This window comes from Vanacampus margaritifer, chromosome 14, assembly GCF_051991255.1.
Source record: "Vanacampus margaritifer isolate UIUO_Vmar chromosome 14, RoL_Vmar_1.0, whole genome shotgun sequence".
Taxonomy (NCBI): Eukaryota; Metazoa; Chordata; class Actinopteri; order Syngnathiformes; family Syngnathidae; genus Vanacampus; species Vanacampus margaritifer.
In genome coordinates, this window is record NC_135445.1 from 5,016,177 (window position 1) to 5,037,957 (window position 21,781).

The following is a 21,781-nucleotide window of genomic DNA, read 5'->3' on the forward strand; positions in this document are numbered from 1 at the left end:
CCCCAAACATACCTTACTTTATCGTCCGACATTGCTTTGGGACTAGAAACGTACGTGTGACATAATATCCGGTCAAAATGTGACGTGTATCCGTGTAACCTTGCCAGCGGTTATTCGCAAAACCATAGCCAAAATTCGCATTTTCCTTGTTTCACACTTTATTTTTTACACACTTCAAAATTCACCTCCTCTAAGGGTAAAAACTTTTTTTTTTTTGCGAATTTTGGGCCCTTTTTGGAATTTCTAGCATTTTCACATTTCTTGAAAATTCGAATAAAAATGATGGGTGTAATCAGCGGAAATTAATCTGCGCACAAATTTACCGTCATGCCTGATGAGCATCCTTCTGCAACAAAACATTACACAATCAATCTTTAACAAACACACCTACCCAAATGTATATCAGATATCTGAAACCCAAATATCTTCAGTATACAACCAAAAAAAAAAAGCAATTGAGCTTGCTGTTCCAATACTTTTGGAGGGAACTTGTATACAGTTGATATTAATATATTTTTTCTTAAGCAATTTTCAAAGCTATGAATTGGTTATTTGATAAAAAAAAAAAACACACATTCCACATGCTTTAAATACATTTTAATTGATCAAAACACATTTTAAACCAATTGTAAATGTATTTGAACACACACAAAAAAAAAAACTTCTACTTCACAGTGACTTGCATTTCCTACTCCAACTGTACAGCTTCCTATACTATAATTATAAAGTAATGTCTCTGTTTCCTTCAATGCTGCCCGTCTGTCACTCTAATTCACACCATGCGCGTTGCCAGGTATGTCATCTACTTAACACAAATAAACACCTCAAACACCTCCTTTGTCCGGGCAAGTCATTGTAATTATCTCGCTTCATTGACGCTATTGTTCAGGCACGGTCGGTAAACGCTGAGCCCATTTGAATGCAGTTGCTAACCAAAGCAGCAGCACGTGCATTCGTTCTGGTGAATTTCAATATGGAGACTGTATAACTAGTACGCAGGGATGTAACAATGTTTAGTATGTCAGTAGAAGTCTGACGTGACCATCTATTTAATAATACTAAATATCAATTCATTTGAATATTATTCAATACTTAAATAGATGTATAGATACGTACTGTAAAAAGATTCTAGTAACAGTAGAAGTACTGATTGAACTCATTTCATCATGTAAAAGTACCAAAAAAAGAGTCATAATGAAATAAATGTACATAAAAAAAATACAGTAAATAAACAAGTTATTTAAATAGAGGTATTATTCCATTTTGTGATTGTATCGATGATTATTATTATTATTTTTTTAACACGCTGATCGGCCCCAAAAATCTGAATCGTGTAAAACCTAGTACAGATACTTGTGGGGGGAAAAAAGGCTAGTAAAAGCAATAGTATGATTTCAACTTTTTTTAACTCAAAAAAGTAAAGTAGAAATAGAAAATTGCAGATTCTGAATTGTGTTTAAGTACCAAAATGAGAAACTGAAATGTACAAAAGTAAAACTGAAATACAGATAAAAACAAAGACTGATCAAACAAGTACTGATTCAAATAATTTACTTAAGTAAATGTATGTGTATATATATATATACTGTATATACAAAAGTAAAAATGAAGTGTAAGTACAAATATTAAGATTTTTTTTCTCTTCCTGTCAGTTATGTACTATATTTGTTTTGATAACTTGGCACGGTACAAATCTACTTAAATCCTTTCACAAAATAATTATTCTACTTTCCACTACTAACTACTTGTGTAAACCTGATATACTTAAAAATAACAGTAACTCGTAAGATCTTACGCATTGATGAATTACATGCTTCTTTAATCCGTCCTGGATTATGATGATTAATTTCTCCTCTGAATACCAGTTGTTTTATCCGGTATAAGCTTTCGCATCAATTTTAGCATTATGGTTGATTGCTACAGTGGTTAATGATTGCCTTTAAGGCAATGCTCAAGCACTTATTAATAAGGAGATAATAACACAGCCGGTGTCGCTAATCAAATACAAGTTGATTTCATTTAAGATGCTGGTTCTACAATGGAGTGTGCTGTGCACAAAAGAGTTTGTAAGTTTGTGTGCACATTTGCATGCTTTGCGGGTGGCTGTGCGTGCGCACGAGTGCACGTGTGCAAGTATGTGATGAGGGTGTACAGAGGAGCTGATGGCTGCAGATATGTGTCCCAGACACTTAAGTCATAAAAGTGTGTCTCGGAGCCCCATGGCTGTGCAGGCCCTGGTGCCTGATGTTATCACAGTGAAACAGTGGCCACTCTATCAGGACAGCAGAGTACAGAGGCATTCCAGCAACACTGCTTGGGGGTGGGGAAGGGGAAGGGGAAGGGGTGGGGGGGAGTCTGGGATGGTTGCGCTCAGGCAGAAGGACTCGAGCGGGAAGCTACTGGATCGTTTACTGTGAGCGGTCACGAGCACTTTTTCGTACCTATTACAACTGCAAAAAGGAAGACACATTAAGATCCATGTGTCATTTTAGCCCATTAAATCTATTTTCTCTCTGATCTATACTTTTTTTTTTTAAGTGTGTCATTTCCATTATTTGTCTTTTTTGTCAATAACATCCATCCAAATACATTGGAGTCACCAATGTGGTGCCCGTCTGCACCAGTTAGCCTTCAGGGGTCAAATGAGTAGCCCGCAGGCATGAGGGGACTCGTGATGGGACATTGTGATTTCCTAGGAATGTTGTAGAAGTGATTATTTGAAACTCTGAACACTGGCAGAAATGAATAGAAATAAAGTGTGGCATATTGATATTGATCTGTTCCTAATTATTGTCAAAAATCCTGATCATAATCGCTGTAAATACATGAACTAATAATTAATTCTTCATAATAACATAATAATTCTATTAAAAAAAACAACTTTAGTGAGCTGCTTTTATCTCGTAACTTACGGAGTCATTTACAAATTGTTGTGAAGCTCTTCTTCATTTGTGTCTACATGACAGAGCCGTATATAGAGGGTTTGACGAACTCTGTTTTCAGCAGGGTAACAAGATGGCGTCCATACGTCATGTGACCAGCAGTTGACCAATCGCGCTGTGATTGGTCAACTGCTGGTCACATGACACATGGACGCCATCTTGTTACCCTGCTTGAAACAGTTGGCCAAACTCTCTCTATATACGGTTCTGTACATGACTGTATTATACTGCCCCCAGTGGCCAAGTCGTGCACACCAGGAGCCACGGTTGGTTAATTATGATGCACAAACTATTTAGTTATTTTCTATTTAATTGTCATTACCGTATATTTTATAAAATACAGTTAGAGTGCTATATTTGTCATGATAAAAAAAAACAACATTATATATATTTTTGGGGTGGGGGAGGTAGAAAATACTAATTTGTCAGAAAAATAAACTCAAGTAAAGTACAGATACCTTAAGTACATTACAAAAGTATTTGTACTACTACACTGGAGTGTACGTGTGTGTGGGTGTGAGTGAGTGGGAGGCTTCGAGAACCATCTGGAGAGTCCAGCAGTCAAGTGGAGGGGAACCTGACAGGTTACATCTTCAGTAGCAGACCAGTAGCACCTCACTATAGCATGTCGCCTCTGTGCAGAGGCCAAAGGTCTCGTGACAAAGATGAGTTGGGTTTGGGGGGCGGGAGGAGGGTACGCTTTTCGATCAGCACCCCTCGAGCGCCTCTGTATGCCAGCGATTGTCTCTGGCCTGGATTAGTTTTTGTATCCTGTTACGGGCGTTTGATTCCCGTGGAGTTAGGTTCAGCATGGCGCTGAGGGGCCAGCAGGGCCGCTGAGAGCCCGTTGATTTATGTCTTGCTGAGTGAGAGAAGCAGGTTCATGTCGGAGGTCTCTGGGCAGGCTAGTGTTCTGTGAGTGTGTGTGTGTGTGTCCAGCTGAGGCACCCCCAAGCCAAACCTCGCGGCAGGGTGCCATGCGGCCTGGAACGGCCGCGTTTGTTTGACTTGCGCGCATGCCTTGAAGGTTTTCGCCGTGTTTAAAAATAATGACGGGCGAGCAAAGAGGGTGGGGTTTCGTGTCAGAGTGCCGTGCCGATTGGCCAATGAGCCGCGGAGTCATCAACGGCCCTGTTTGACTAAATTCTTTACTAATTCGACATGTAACATTTATTCACAAAAAAAAGTGCTCACAAACGCTACAAAAATGAATGTTGTATTTTCAGATGCTTTTTTTCCTATTCTATGGCTCCATGAGAGTTTATTTTATTTTATTACAAAAGTGGTTTGGTAGTTATTCAATACACATGTATATCAATTTGCGATGTGTATGCAGGGTCTGACACTGTGATGTGAAACACATTTCAAACGGGATCTGATCCAGATTGATGGCAATGTTGATCACACATGGAAATCTCATTTATCAATCTTTATCTCTGTCAAATCTCATCTTTTCAGTTGATCATTTGTTGTCCTTAGCGCCAATCTTTTTACATTTTTCTTCCCCAAGTCCCAAAACAAAACCTTTTTTTACACGTCAACAGCATTTTTCTTTCAAATCATTTGAATGAAAGTCGAGCTCCACATGGAGAATCGATGGCTTAATGCAGCCCGTCCTTATTTATGCGTCCATAGCCATCTTCCTTTTGAAATATGATGTGGCGATGATGGAGCCGCGCATATTCTCGACGGTGCATTTTGGGCCTTTTCAAAACCGGAGCATCTGTCCGCGGCCTTGCCGAGCCATCTGGATGCGACGGTACGGGCAGAAGATGTTAATGCGCTTCGGGATGAGAAAGGAGAACAACACCTTTGACCTTCGCTAGCCTTTGACCTCCGCAGCCAATATGGAACCACTGATGCTATGGGTTTCCTATATCGGGCATATGCTGGCCGGGCTCGACGCGTTAAAAGAAATTCTTCATTTGCCACACATCGTTTATATAGCCTCGGCTGTGTTGTAAACAACCGAGGCTTTAAGAAGATAGATATTTACTTGGTGGGCTTTCTATTTGATTAGAACAAGAGAAATTGACATGCATATCCAATGTGTTGTTGTACTTCTTGGCACGGATGCTAAAGCTACGGCTAATCAACCCCATTTTGAGCACCACTGACTAGATTGTTTGTACAACATACGGATTGTATTATAACCCCAAAGCCAGTAAAGACCCAATTATCCTGTGGTGTGAGATGTGTTAAGAGTGATTTTACCTCCCTGACCTGAAAACCCTTGCTGCATTTCCAACTACAACCACTTGGGAAAAAAGGTGAAAAACTCCACCCTGCCCCTCCTGGATGGCAGCCCACGGGCAATGACTGATAGCTTTTCCACGTTGAGATTAAATTACAAATTAGAGTGCACGTCACCTTTGACCTCTTCTTCCTGTATCACCTTGGAGCGGCTTGGAGCATATTTCTGACAAAAATTGGCAAAACAATTCTGTCAGTGACCATCATTTATAAAATGTTAAATCTCAATGCTAATGATAATACATGAAAATGTCAAGCGTGATAAAAACAAATTGGCAACTAACTTGGCTCTGTTCCTTTCTATTAAATAGGTCATGAATATTCAAGTTGAAATTTTCAAAAATGAATTCCTGTATATCATTCAGGGATGCCCATGGCAGTTGTTGTGTCATGGACGTAGCGCTGTTAGCTAAATAAAGACATGACATCGGACGGTGATAAATAAAACGGTAAACGTCAATTAACACGACTACTTCCGCATCTTGCCTGGCTTAGAAGTCCCGGGATGCATTTCCACTCATCTGCCCGCTTTCCGTGTGTGCTAAACATTGACCTTGCGACCTCTGCTCATGACCCTTGATCTGTGATGTTGACCCTTTACGCGGAAGGATGGCTCTCTTGTGTATCTCCGCCGGCCGTCTCCATTGACTACCTGCCAGGCACCTGCTCTGAGAAATGAAGCTGGGGCCAATGCCTCTCTGGGGAGCCCTTTCGGGGACCGGGCGGACAACGTGGCCCCCCGGCCTCGGCCCCCTCGCATGTGAATGGGCTTTGAGTGGCCCTGGTAAGCCAATCTCCCTAATTATCTATTGAAAGAACATTCTTTTTCCTCGCCCCGTCATTACCTTGATGTCTATTGGCTGAGCGTAACGTGGAGGGCGCTGGAAAAGAAAAACCGACGGGAGGGATAGGAAGCGGGAAAAAAAACACGTACATGCGGCCCGGAAGACACAAAAGGCGGCGAGTCTTCCTATTTTCATTAAGGTTAATTGTGGGTCAAAAGGAGCAGATCTGTGATATAAATCCAGAATACGGGTTGTAGGTCAAGGCAGTGAGGAGATATTAAACATGAAGATGTGGCTTTCAGCTGCAGTAATGACCGATGTCAGGTCATGTGGTCGTTTTGCCCCCAACTGCATCACTTCAGTGGACTTAACTTGTCTGCTTTCAAATGAGAAGTCCTAAAAAAAAAAAAAATATCTGCCTCAAATAAAAACCAAATATCAAAATTTATAGAAACATGGTCTACGTATATAGAATTTTTTAACCTAATTCTGGTTACTTAATTCTGTCTGTTAGCGAGAACCACTACATCGTGATAACTTACATTGATGTTTCTGCATTTGGCAATTTATTATTATATTATATTATTAGTATGGGATTTTTTTTAATGGGCTTTAGGTGAACTGATGAATACACACACACTCGCACGCATGCACGCACACACACGCACATACACACACGCACATACACATACAAAAAAAAAAAAATGTATATATATATATATATATATATATATATATATATATATATATATATATATATATATATGTGTATATGTATATATATATATATTTAAAAAATAATAATAATAATAAAAAAAACATTTATTAAATTTTTTTAATTTATTTGTTTTTTAAAAAAAAGGAGAGCAATGATGATGTCAAATCGAATGAACAATACTGAGCTCTCCTGGAAAAAACAAAAACAAATGAGAAGTCCTATGTTTAAATATAGTTTCCCTGTTTTTGGTTGAAAGCGATTTTCATTTTAGCAAATACAACCTAATGTTGCAAAAAAATTGCTTTAAAACACTACCGTGGATAATCATTTTGAACAGTGCATTTTAAAATTGACACAGAGAATTAACCTTGCAAGCTAAATTGATAATTGTGATTCACTCGGGAGTTCTTCGCAGATCTGTTCGGGAAAAGAAGGACCTGCTGTACAATACTTCGAGCTGATTGGACGATCCGGCATCTTGCTCGTTTGTGTTGACCAATCAACGCAACGGATGAAAATGTCGTCTTCCGTCTCATCTTAAGGAGACGCCATTGATGCTTATTGGTTTAAGTCCCGCCCTTAACAACACCTGATTGGCCCAACCCTAAAAAAGGTCGGCTGCAAACGTATCAGCGGGAGCGGTACAAGATGTATTCTCTGGAGTTTGTGAACTCACAAATAGCGCAATAACTCATCTTGCTGGCAAGGTTAGAAGAGAATTGAACAGAATTTTTTAAATTTCAACTAAACCATGCCATTTTTTTCCGTTTTAGCACCTAATTTTCACTCTATTGATGTCAAGAGGTGGTAGACTCTTGTATAACACAACTTTGACGAAAGGGAAAGACTCGGTCGCACACACATTTCTCTGATTAAGAGAAGCTTCTGGTCACTCCAAAGCACTCGACGCTCGCATGCAGTCGCCGTGTAGCCGAGGAGATAAGAGGGGAACAAAGTTACTTTGAAACTAAATTTAGTCGCTGACAAGCAGCGTTTGGTTTGCGTCTACAGCCTCTTATGTTTGTGCCTGTTAGTTTTTATTGTCTCCTACCATGCGTGGCTCCGCTCACAACTCAAAATGCGTATAAATTGGTGTTGTGATTCATAAGGATGAAACATGTTTTTTTGGTTTGGTTTATGGTTTTATTGAACATATAAACATAAAGAAAAACACAAAACACATTACAAGTTTAAAATATAAATTGAAGTAAAAAAGAAAAACAAGAATAGGAAAAAAAAAAGTTTATATGTTACTCAGTTCGCTATAACAAATATATAAAACTAGCATGGTACCAGTTAGGAGAGTTCTAACTGGAAAAACATCTCTTGAATAAGTTTGATTCGTCATTTATCATCAAAAAACGTGCTCAAAGATGTATGTTATGAAACAAACTTTCAGCCGTCACTTTCTGTAGGCGGAAAAAGCAGGATTACAGAAAATGACGTTCAATAATTTTCAGCAAAAACTAGGCGGTGCTGAAATACTTCCTGTTTTCATTCTTCTTTTGAATTCATATTGTGTCAAACTAAATTGTGTGCTGCCTTCCAGTGGTTCACGGTGGAATTACACCCAATATAGACGAGAGTTAGAACAGAATACAGTAGTTATTAACTGTATGAAAAAAAAGTCTGTGCCATAGTGGGAATGCAAACCTTGAACCTGCGATTGAATAGTGGTAAACTGTTTTTCACCATTTCAGTTTTTCTGATTTATTTAATTTTGTTTGAAGGGGGGTTGTGGTGGCGGCTAATATAATCCCTAGTGATACACTTTGGACTCCCTTCTACCTAGCAGAAGATATTGCGACATGCGTTGGGTAGCTAGCTATGTTTGCACCCTAAAAGGGCAATTTCGCTTCCTATATTCCACCGGCTTGGCTGCATTAGAGTGCCTCATTGTTGCGCATGCACCGGCGAGGGGCAACAACAACATGATTGTCTGAGCCAGTGTGTGGATGGGCTTTGCGCTAGCTTAGCCGCATTAGAGCGACCCATTGTGGAAAACCAGTTAGGATGTACAGTATCCCATCCAATGGAGGCCAATGTGGTCCACGTGGGGAAGGTTGTTATGTAAATTAGCCAAATTGTGACGTGATAATTAGATTAGTTTCAAATTTCTCATATCCTCCAAGTGCAGAAGGCCGATGCCAATGCTTCCACCAGCAATGAGTCAAAACTGTTCCCATTTTCCATATCATAAAAATGTTCGTACAACAACCCGCAGTCATAGTTGATCCCCACTTCCCTTCTGACATGCACTCACGACCCCCGATCTCGTCGCAGCGGTCCAAACGACTCGTGATGTGACGATGTTCTCAGCAGCTGCGTCCCGGTTCGCAGCCCCGGCGTGGTTCCTGTCAGGAACAATAAGCAGCTCGCCGCTCTTCCTCTGACCCGAGCCTGTGGGCTTGCCCGCCCGCGCGCAACACCAGCACGCGTGACATCACAGCTCTTGAACAGAGTCCGATGGTTAAAAAAAAATGAAAAATAAAATCTCGGCCTTTAAGCGTGCCCCAATAAATACGATTGTCGGAGATGACGTCGCCCTATAGGGAGATTTTGATCTTAGGTCAGTGGGGATGAAGGCTTTGCTATTTTTACAAATAGCAAAATTACATCTGATAAAAGTTTAGTATATCATCAAGACAGGAAACTCTGACTTGATTGTATTAATCCTCCCAAAGTCTTGTTTTGTTAATTAAGACCAATTAATTAACCAAAATATTATCAGCAGTTCTTTTCATATTGTCACCCAATACCACAGTCAAATTGATGTGTATTTGCTAAAATACAAATTTAGTATCAAATTTATGTAAGGTAAATCAAGTATTTATGGTCATATTCTAAAATAAAAATAAAAATATTGATCATTTTTTCATCATGACTGGTTCAGGAATCCAGTGGCACTATTGTGAAAACGAGTTAAAAAAATACAAAAATTATAAAAAAAAAATAATGCTGGCTGGCCTCCTTTGTGTTAATACAAAACATAGTAATAATAGTCCCAAATTTGGTCCTCACCCAGTGGAGATAACTTAATCAGAAATGATCAAAACATTAATAATGTTGTAAAAAAAATGCTTCGATTAGAAAAAAATATGTGAACATAAAAATAAACATAAAACAATGTAAACTAATTTAAACTTTTTTTTGTGAAAAAAAATAGTATTATTTTTTAACAATATAAAATAAAGCAGCAATGAAACATGACCGCACAAACTTCTTTGTTGCACTTATTGTGTGCATGTGTTAGAGGTGGTGGTGGGGGGGGGGGGGGGTGTTGTCTAAATCTCCCATAAATAATAGTTGCATATTTTGAAACAGCCACTTGGATCAATAAACTGGACTCCATCATTGTGCTACTGTTTTGTGTGTCTGTGTGTATAGTTCTGTTTATTTAAGTCCAAATGATTCACTAAGTGTTGGAATTCCGGGCAAACTTTTTTTCCCCCTCCCTTCTTCTTTTTCATCTTTCATGTCACACTCACTTCTCTTGAAGAAGGATATATTTTAAAAAGCTTGATCCTCTCCATGCTTTGTCAGAGCCCTAATGAATCCCAGTCCTCTCGGGCAATATTTCAACTCCATCCATTCGGGGAGAGAGAGAGAGAGAGAGAGAGAGAGAGAAAAAAAAAGTGGATTAAGATGAATCGGTGTGCCGCTATAATTCAGTATTCAGTGGCTAAAAATTTCAATACTCGTTACATTTCTGGGACCCCTTCACAATAGATGCACTGATGTAGTATGTATGTTGTTATATTAGAATACACTAGAAAAGGTGTGACAGTAGCTACATGCAATAATAATAATAATAATAATGATGATGATAACTGTCATGATGAGACAACGGTGTATGTGTCCACTGTAGATACATGAATACTATGTACACAGGATTAACAATTCGACAAAATATAACTTCAGCCCATTATTATGATCTCACTTTTAGTTGCGGGACAGCAACGGTCACACCAGTCATTCCCGCCCTTTGACCTCCACGGGTGCTTGAGAGAACTTCCCTCCAAGCGTGTATGTGTGCGCGCAGACAAAGGTGGGGTGTGAGTGATGACACCGGGGGTTGTAATCCCACTGACATCTGCTTTTAATCTGCAACATGAAAAAGTCACTCCTGTGACCCTCATACGTGTCCCCCCCCCCCACAAAGAAAAACCCATCCTTTGCTCCTTCACCCTGACGTCGCTCTAAAATCAAACAGCGGATCAAGTTACCTCGGGGCTTCCACCGCAAATTTGCAATCAAACATACAAGAGGGCCGCGTGCATTCTCATCCTCGGGAGGGGGTCAAGAGTTTTGGACCTCGCCGCGTTCTGTGAAGGAGAGTGCGTGGTGAAAAGTGTGTGAAGCCAAAGGAAGGCGGGGGGACTTTCCAGTGCATGAAGACGCCTCAGTTGAAGTATTTATTCAGGAGTAATTGAGGGCAAAGCGGGCCAAAAAGCCTGGCGCGGGCGGATGAGCTCGCAGGGAGGATGTGGGTGATTGAAACATGGCCGCAATTTGTTTTAACTGGCTGTAGGAATAAGCATGGCAGAGCTCTTTAGGGCCTTGCAAGTTGTAAATCTGAAGCCTTTGCTGGAGTATTGTCGGTTCATAACCTTTCCTCTCACTCTTGATCTCCCTCTCACTCCCTTACGTCTCCCTGGGGTACGTTTAGCCAGGGAAATGGAGCTTTTCTTCCCTTTATTTGACTTCCTTGTCACTGGCAAACTTTTTTTTTTTTTCCACTCCACACACACACACACACACACACACACACTCTCCTTGACCCATGTTTTCGCAGGACCCCAAACAGTCGGTGTGGTGGGAGGACAAGGACACAACACAGAGATGCATTAGAGAAAATCACTTCCCCCCTTTTCAGCCCACAAAAGGAAGTCATGTAATTTGTCTGCTTTCTCTCCATCCTCTCCTGGATCCACATGTAAATGCATTATCTTATAGCGGCCTCACACAAAACATGTGTTGTTCTTGCTCACCGTGTATGCGTGTGTGTGTGTGTGTGTCCACTACTGCAGTTTATTTATAGCTGCAGAATTAGTGCTTTGTTTGCAGTCCGTGTTAAAAGTGCAGTTTTAAATCGAGGTGGGAATTGGAGGGTAAGTAAGGTACACACATACCAATAATCACGTTGATTTTCGTGTTGGCAAAGGGCTGATTGTCGACTGACTTGCGAATATCATCCTGAGCGATTAAACAAGTGTAGATGCCGGTACAATTGTAAATGTTCAATGTTTACGACGGCAGAACCCTACGAGTTTGAAGGCATTCACCTGAAGAAAAATGAGAAGTTTGTAGTTGCCAGATAAGCTAACAGTTAGCCTGATTTCTACTTTTGTCTACTGTTATTTTTTCTTCTTCTTTGTCCTTGTAAATTTTATACACCATGAGAAGTGTATTGTTACCAGTACTCATAAATTTGAATAATAAAAAGAAAAAGATAAACGAGAAGCATTTTCAAACACAGTAATCACATGAGCTAACAGTTAGCCTAACTACTATTATTCTTTATTCTGCTTTGTATTTTCTGGCAGTCTATTATAAGTTTCCTAACAATATTACCACACAGTATTATAAATGATAAAAAAAAAAAAAAGGCAATTAGATAAAATGAGGCTTCAAAACCGCACTGAAAAATGAATAGAGCTTCGTCTCACAACGAGAGGCACCAGCTAGCTTGCGAGCTAACATGCTAATAATAACTCACAATTACCAAATAACAACAGATGGTGGGGCACTCATAGCCGATGCTAAATGCACTATTTCAGCCACACTTAAAAAAAAAAAAAAATCTGGAAAAACAACGTTATAGCTCCGTAATTGAGTATTCACAGTTGTCACTCTTCGCATGTAGCCTATTTAGCAATAATCTTCAACAGCAAAACTCTGTATTCAGCTTTTCACATTTTACCATTTCATTAGCTTAGTAGCATAATATAATAGCCTCAGTCATTTAAAAAAAAAATGTTTTCAGTAAACAAGAACATTTATAACAAATTCAATGAACAAGGAGAGTCCAGTTGTCCCAATTGAATTTTTGTGGATTACCATGGCCTGGACAACTCCGAATATATACATCCCTTGTTTCAGTACAAGCAATGTGGGTTCAATTCCCACTCAGCGATGGTGCGAATGTGTGTCTGTCTTGACTGATTGTGGCTTCCCGCATGTCGGAACTTGGGAAACTTAAGTGTCGACTTGGAAAACACTCTCCCAGATGGCTCGCGTGAGAATGGCCATATCAGGCGGTTGTTGTGTTGCTGGAAAACATCTCAATTTCAAGGCAACTTAACACTTTAATTTTTGTCCAATTTTCCCACTTAAATTCTCCGGAGAGCTTGTCGAGCAGGAACCAAATGCGTGTCTCATCAACAGTCTGGATTATGCGTTGTCACGTGACCCGGTTTCTTTACTGAGCTCATGAATCTTTGATGCTTTTGGTAATAGGTGGTTTTCCTGTGTCTTCACTAATGGTGGCCTTTAAATGACAACTCTCGCTAGTTGTTTCAATTATTCACAAGTGCAGTGTAGTTGTGTGGCAAAATAAAACTTGATTGTGTAAAAATGTTCATCATTGTATACACATGACTCTTAACACAAAGTCAGTGGAACATTATTGCTTTTTATACACGTTCATGCAAAGAAGACAGGAATAGGAAAATTATCCTAATAATCACAATATCTTATGGCAAAATAATTCCCACGCGTCTGCTCAAGACCTCAACTTACGACACACTTTCCTTTTCTCCATCAGGTCCAACGCTTCCTTTCCTGATCGCTTCCTCCCAGCGGAGGTGTGAGTGGAGAAGCGCAGCGCCGTCCGCGGGCACGTTCCACACGGCTACATCCCAAAGAGCTGCGGGTCAGTACTCGAGGGTTTACACAGGGGGGGGGGGGGGGCAAAGGTGTTAATGCTACATGCTTTAAAGGGCTACAAGATGTCTTCACTTCACCTCTGAGCGCCAGCACGGGTAAAAGCTGGAACTAATCTGGGAGAGTGGAGTGACGGAGAAACTAATTGGTGAATGGATTCAGAGCACTGGGATGAATTGGTGGACACGCTGTGATGAAAAAAAAATAGGAGTTCATTTCTGGATGTGTTTTGTCACGTCTTACAAACAAGAGCGCCGACCGCTTCCTTGTTTTTATCTGGAACTTTAAGGCCCTTTTATTGTTAACATGCTTTTTGCTGTTAGGTTGCCAAATAAGCTATTTACATTTTGACACATTTTTTTCAAACTCTAATGTTCTACATTTATGCTCGTGGATAAGATAGAAATTGAAGGGATACTTGAAAATGTTGAAAACCACAGTGTTGCCATATAATTGTATTTAGTCATAAAATGCTGACACAACAGAAACAAAAAAAACAATTTTACTCAAAATTTGCATATTTCCAGCATCAGGCAGAATCCTTGTACCTCTAAAATCATCACGTTTCAGGAGACCCGCTGAACGGCATGTTTGTTCAACCATTGACATCATCAATAAGCACAAGCCATTTTCAACACAACCATATATAGACATGCTTGTGTGCACTGTACTCACTCACTTTAATATGTATCATAATTATGTCAAAAATGGGCATTATTGTCTTTATTAAGGACAAATTAACTCAGCTCTTGTATTGTATTTGATTAGACTGCACTGCTGTCCCTAATGTTCTGGCACATGAGCATATTTTCAAAAATATGATATCCCGTCCCAAAATAAACTAGATGCAGGTTTCGGACTCTGAGGTCATACACACAAATGGTAATGAATGAAAACACATTTGCGAGCGAATCAATGTTTACAACCTTCGCGTGTTTATAAGTATTCGTTGGAAGGAAGAAAAAAAAACGCAATAAAGTAGCAGAAGGCAATATTGCGAGCCGTGAGGGATTCTCGTGGAACAGGTCCAAGCGCTAATGTCACCTCTAGAGAGGCCAAGCACAAATATTACACATGCTGGAGCAGCTTCAGAATGGGAGTGCTGTGTTTACGAGTTGAATATGTGTGATTAAACCCAGTAGTGGAAATGACAAAACGGCCATTTTGGAGCTGGCTAGCTACCCCGAACATGTATGTACACAAACAAAAGTCACACACTCACACACACACACATGCATACATAATGTCGGTGCTGCTTCTACAGCCGAGGGAAGTAATGAAAACAAATGGCAGAGTTCTTTTCCCGCTGGGACCCGAGGAGGAACTTAGTCATCAAGCTAATTTTATTCTTGTCTGGCCCAGAGACTCCATTTCCTCTGGGTGTTTTTACAAACGCCGGGCTGCACCACGCCATGGCCCAGTGATGGATATGAGGGCCTGATGACCGGATGGCAGATGCTGGCCCTGTAACTCAAGCTCCAAACACTCACTGATGACCCCTTGTGCAGCACCCCCCCCCCCCCTCCCACTACACATAAGCTTTACTCAATTCCATGCTGGGCCGGCACATACAAACATGAACAAAAACTGTCAACATTGTCATCAACATACATTTCGAATGACAATTTTTTATCATACAAAATGTTGAGACCGTAATATTGATTGCCTAATCCATCAGTGACAGTTCATGTTAGCAATATACTTTATTTATTGACAGCTATTAAACCTGTACAAATTTAAGATAGCTATAGCTAGGATCATGTTTTTTTTTTTGGTATTTTTTTGTGTGCGTGTGAGAAATGCAGTGAATTATTCAGTTTTAGATGTTGATGATGTGAACCCTAAGAGGTTAGCGTCTCAGGCTAGGTATGTTCTGCTCATATTTTTTTGTAAGAACAGACTCACAACAGTTTGTGCTTTAAATGTACATTCTATTCTAAAGTTTTGAAGAGAAAGTACTTTTTGCGTATTGCTGAGAAATGTGATGCTAAGTCACAGATTCTATGTTTGCCGATTTCAAAGGGGTTAGCTTAGCATGCTAGGCATGACTCGTCTGTTGATGACGTTTTAAATGTATATTCAAATCTTTTGATTGAAATCTAATGAACCCTAAGAGGTTAGCATCTCAGGCTAGGTATGTTCTGCTCATATTTTTTGTAAGAACAGACTCACAACAGTTTGTGCTTTAAATGTACATTCTATTCAAAAGTTTTGAAGAGAAAGTACTTTTTGCGTATTGCTGAGAAATGTGATGCTAAGTCACAGATTCTATGTTTGCCGATTTCAAAGGGGTTAGCTTAGCATGCTAGGCATGACTCGTCTGTTGATGACGTTTTAAATGTATATTCAAATCTTTTGATTGAAATCTAATGAACCCTAAGAGGTTAGCATCTCAGGCTAGGTATGTTCTGCTCATATTTTTTGTAAGAACAGACTCACAACAGTTTGTGCTTTAAATGTACACTCTATTCTAAAGTTTTGAAGAGAAAGTACTTTTTGCGTATTGCTGAAAAATGTGATGCTAAGTCACAGATTCTATGTTTGCCGAGTTCAAAGGGGTTAGCTTAGCATGCTAGGTATGACTCGTCTGTTGATGACGTTTTAAATGTATATTCAAATCTTTTGATTGTAATCTAATGCTATCAAGGTAAACTTGTAGCACATTTAGCAGTGTGCTGAAAATGTGTTAAGTCACACAGATTATATAATTTGATGTTTCGAAGGGGTTGTCTTAGCAGGCTAGATATGAAAAACGTTTAGAGACACTAGTGCTGATGCTTTGAATTTATATTAAAATTTCAAAGAGTATACTGTTACTAATGCCGGATAGCACTTTTGGCTCAGTTTGTGGATCCTATTACAAGATGTTGGAAAGATGCAAGTTTAGCTAAAAATGTGATATTTAGCCAGTAGCCACACACATCATTTGGAAGGAGTTAGCTTAGGGTGGTAATGACACATCTTGCTATTTCTTGGCTTAGTGTTGCAGTATTTGAATCCACGTTCCACCATATTCTAAGGCAAAATATAACAATCTACACTTACTGATGTTTTGAATTTACATCATCTAATGTGTTCAAATCAAACTACGGTGTAGCACTTTTAGAACAGCAAGTCGGCCATCTTTGTGAATCCTGTTACAAACTGTTTTATAATTGCTAAAAAAAATTTTTTAAGTAAATGATGTACTCAAAATTTTAAATTGTTATCACTCCTTCAAACATGGATGATGTGCTGAAACTGCAATATTCTCACACGTGATTTCATGGCTTTTTGTTGAAATCTCGCTCTTTTTTTTTTTGGGTGCAAAACAGCCTTTCTATAATGTTACTCTATTTTAGAGACAGTGCAGAACAATGAGCTTTTCCTGATAAGTGTGTGGATTAATAATGAATGCTAAACTCCAATTTTGCCCCAAGTTGCGGTTTAAGACGAGAATGAATGGGGAGCGCATGTCACATTGCTTCATTGGGTTAGCTGGATTAGCTGGATCACTATTACATCTTCCCATCATCACTCGCACCAAAGTCCCATATTGCAACATGCGCACAGATGGGAGCAGGGGACACTTGGGACGCGGCGGAAAGAAAGCCAAATGGCCTCTTGTTCCCACTCTTCCGTTAGCAGCCTCCACTCCGCCGCAGCCAGCATGGATTATTCAGTAAGCGTACCCTTTTAGTCGTGGCTGCGGCCCGCACCGGCGACATTAAAGAACCTTATTGTTGTTGATTTGTTAGTACGCGACAACTTCCAGGAGAGGAGGCTGACATTAAAAAGCAATTAATATACCGAAGCGCGGCGGAAAAACGGCCTCCGCTGGGAGCGCCTTTCCTCCGGCGTGACCCGCAAATGCAGGGAAAACACGGAAAAGATGGCTTTTAGTGTGACTTGCGCTCATCTCCGCAGATGGATGGCTGACAGCTTGGAGCGAGGGGTAAACAAACGCAGTTTATAATCAGCATAATCAATGTGACATCAGCACAGGAGAACAATGCGCGGCTGTTTTTTTCCCGCCTCTTCTCTTTTTTTTTTTTTTTTTTTTTTGGGAAGAAAGCGACAACATGTTCCTTTTGCCATACGAGCCTGCTGCAGGAGATTTTTCTTGGGCTTTTACCACCCGTCAAGTGAAGCCTTAACATCATAGCAGGACATCAGCGGCACCCACTTTAAAAGCAATCCTGCATGCATTTAGATTGCGAGCTGACAGGTTGAGCGCCGGCCTTCCCCTTTTTTGGCTTTATTACCGAGAAAAGCGCTGCTTTTCCTTCTGTTTCTCCACTTGGGTTCATCATAAAGCAACCAAGTCGGGCCTCGAGATTAAAGGTATCTCACATTACTTGAACATGAAACGGCAGCTAAAGTAGAATTATGCGACCTGTAAACAAAAAAAAAAAAAAACACACAAGCTTGACGTGTATTAGGGTAGTTTGGACGCGACTGAGTGTAGACTTTTTCCATTCTCAATGTTCAAAAGGGACTTATAAGGAAAATTAATAGCTTTCAACTCGTATACACTACTGTGCAAAAGTCTTAGGCCGCCAGAAGCTTTGTTGTTTTGACATCAGTCAGCGGGAATTTATATATTATTATACAGGACATCATCGGTTTAAGATGGATTTTGGTTCCTATAGCAGCAACACAACCTGAATTTGTGTGTGTCTCAACACGCCGACATTTATCACCAACCTATATTAACGCAGCAGTAAAGTCAAATTACAGTAAATAGTTGGCTGAAAAACACTGCTAAGACATAAATATAAAACCATCAAATGAAAAATATGCCGCATGCGTGTGTCTTAAGACGCGCCTCTCAAACTCCTTTTGTACCGACATTGCGAGGTGTTTACCAAACAGCTTTTGGTTGCCCTTGTTGCCCTCCATCCATTCAGTGGCCTCAAGGCTAAGTAGTGGAGGAAGGCGTCACTCGTAAATAGGAACCACTCAAACCTTTCATACTTCCATTACGATAAGGGTAGAGGAAATCAATGACGGTTCTTTCTCCGCCGCTGTGGGCGCGGAATACAGATGACAATAATAAAACCAAGGTAAACGTGTCCAGCTTGCAGCGGAGGGCCACAAAGAAGTGACTAATTGCGGATTACAAGGTTCTCAAATGAGCAGCCTTGTTCGCGACAAAGGTCATGCAGACCTGAGGTTGACGCTCTAAATCCAAGTGATTGTCAATAAAGACAAAAAAGGGAATTTTTTTTGCAGAATTGGATCATACAGTCTGTTTGGACTCTTGTCTGATATTAATCAACCGTATTTAATAACTGTCACGTGAATTAACAGGGTATGTTTGGAAAATGGATGGATGGTCAGACAATGAGCTGTGTTAGCATTTAGCACGTAGCCTAGTGTACATCCATTGGCTTAGCTTTTTAGCTTCGGAACATTTTACACTACACGTGCATAATCGTTTTGACCAGCTATCGGTTAGCTAAACTGAGAAGCTAATATAGTATACCTGTCTTTGTCTTAAAATTAAGTTGGTTATCATATTTGTTGCCACTTAACTTTGAGTTGTAAACTTTGCATTTTCACTCTTTATTCAAATTTAATCAAAATTGTAATCCTTGAATCTAAATCAGGAGATGGGCTCTACATTCCATGTCATAGCATAGGCTACTGTTGGGTTGCCATTTTTAGTCGGCACTACGAAAAAAGAACTTTAAAAAAAGCCAAACAAATGGCACACTACCTGTTAAATGCAGGTTTTCAATAGTAATCAGGTGAAGCTTGTCAAGTCTCATGAATTCCAAGTCATAGTCAAGTCGAGTCTTTCATAATTTTTTAATTTCTGCCATGTGACTCGAGTCAAGTAAATTACACCTGGCGACACAAGGGGGGGAGTCGAGCAGTAAAAAAAAAAAAAAGTTCAAAAAAAAAAAGTGACTCATGTCTGCTTTAAGCATCTTTGGTAATCCAACCAAGGTCTTTATTTGCCCTTGTCCATTAACTGAATGAGGTGTTGGTCCTATGCAATCCAGGTGTCATGGTGGAAACATAATTTCTACAAGAAAAAAAAAAAAAACAGTTTATCATTCAAAGAGAGCCTGTTGGGGTTTATCTCTGCCGGCACACTTTGAAGCACTTGATCCTCGCTCATGTCTGCCATTTGGGGCTCATTGTGTCATGGGGGAGGTCACTGGGAGGGCAGCATCACCGGCTGCTGCTGCTTCTTCTTCTTCTTCTCCTCCTCCTATGCCCTTATAGTCATATTACGGCGCCTGCTCTGCATATTCCCTGGGATGGATGCATAGAAAGATAGAGGATGACGTGCCACAAAGGAGAAATAAATAAACAGGCGTCACTATGTCCGCTTGCTGGAAAACCAATTTAGCCAATGAGATTCCAGAAGAAAGTCACTTGAAGGGAAAAGGCACCATGCTAGTACTTGTTTTCAGATTGATACCAGTATCAGCGATACGATACCACTAGTACTTTTGATACATAAAATTTCCACAAAAAAAACCCAATGACACATAATTTTAACGAAAGATCTATATCTATCCTAATATCACATTTTCCCTTAAAATAACATTCAATTAATGTCAATTTTCTACTCTTCTAATTTCAAATTCGTACTTCCTGATCGGAAAACGGCCATAAGAATGCTGCAGTCGCAAGTATCAGTACCTTGAAATAAAGCCAGCTACAGATACCTGGTATCGATACTCGCTCATCCCTAATTTTTTACCACAGAGTCCCACTTACAATATCAAGTATAGTTTGATAATGTGGTCAAGAAGAGTGTTGTTAACAAGTCTAGAAAAATGATGCGACAAGAGGCACGAACCAACATGTAGCACTTAAGCTAACAGGCTTTGGCCCAGTGATAAAAACAAAGTAACTAGCATAAGTTAACCACTGATGCAAAAAAAAAAAATGCATTTAAGTTATGTAAAATAAAAAATAAAAATAAATAAAAAAATCAGGAAAACTGAAAAATAGTTCAACTCTGTCTTCTCTACATTGTACTGTCTTTGCACACAATTTTAGCATTTTAGCAATTAGCATGTATAATGTACCCCCCCCCCCCCAAAAAAAAATCTCTGAATTCACATGACAGGGCAATATCACATCATGTAACGTGAGGAGGCTTGTGCTTCCTCCTCGATTAGTAAACCGCACCACCATAGAAAACCTTCAGTTAAAAAAAAAAAAATGAATGCAGATGCTGCGGTCCATCTTAAAGTATCAGCCATTACAACATTTGCAGGAGTGATCAATCCCTTTCTCAGAACCCCCCACCCCAACATCATCTCCACTTACTCCTCCAGGTCATCGCCGTGTCGTCAGCTGGCCCGAGCATATGTCTGACATCTCCCGTCTGTCTGTCAGTCTGTCCGTTTTCCTCCGACGGTCCCGGGCCCGCCGACCCACACCCCCTCAAAACACTTGTGTCGCCGGCGCTGTCGCTTGTGTCGGCCGGTGGCCAGCGTAAACATGTAGCCACCACTTGATATGTTTGTACGGGGATTTGGGGATGAACATTAGCGTGTTTGGAGAGCGGAACATCTGGTGGGGGGAAAAGGTTACAGCGGAGGGATACCACCGGAGCCCGGGCCCTGTGTAGAATTCCTTCCATCAGATAAATCAAGACACGGAGCCACTGGGAGAGAGGAGAAGAAAGGGGCGGGACTTTAACTCCATACTGGCTGGAAGTGGAAGGGTGGATGTTAGAAAGGCGGATTCACCTAAAATGTCCATCTCCGTTCCTGGAGTTCTTTCTCTTTGTTCAGTTTCTTAGGGAATGGCATTGTTAGGAATTTTATCCCCTAACAATTAGTGTAAGACTTTTTTCTGTGGAATATATAAAGTCCAACATCAGGTCCAATGTGGGCAACAAAGTTCAGAAAAAAAGCTCTGTGAGAAGACGGGCTACCAAACGATCACACATTTTTAGGGCTGTCAAAATGAAAGCGTTTTAACGCTGGAGATGAATTTAAATTCTTTAAAGCGTTTAAAAAATTAACTCAGTTAACTTAATTTGATTTACTTTCCGTTGCAGCCTTTAACCTGCAGCCAAACTTTGCCACTGGCGCAAAGATGGACAAACACACTATCGGTAGTTTTACTTTCAGTTTTACTTCTTTGACACTTTCCAAAACCAAATTCAAATTATATCATATTAGTTGTACATCTTTGGCGTAGCCATCTCAGAACAAAATTAATTAATAATTAAAAATGATCAT

The 21,781-nt window shown here is 40.1% G+C and overlaps 1 protein-coding gene across 8 annotated transcripts in view; it reads left to right on the plus strand.

Moving 5' to 3' along the window:
• LOC144063798 (uncharacterized) overlaps positions 1-21,781 on the plus strand; it is a 264,774-nt gene that overhangs the window by 59,863 nt on the left and 183,130 nt on the right. For 6 of the 8 annotated variants that reach the window (XR_013296637.1, XM_077585648.1, XM_077585651.1 and 3 more), the window contains exon 3: positions 13,465-13,572. Coding sequence is in view for 4 of the 8 variants with exons in the window: in XM_077585648.1 (XP_077441774.1) it covers positions 13,465-13,572 (108 nt within the window). In the remaining 4 variants the exon portion in view is untranslated. Of the gene's footprint in view, positions 1-13,464; positions 13,573-14,945; positions 15,251-21,781 lie in introns of those variants that run through there. The other 2 variants (XM_077585647.1, XM_077585646.1) reach the window with 1 other exon arrangement.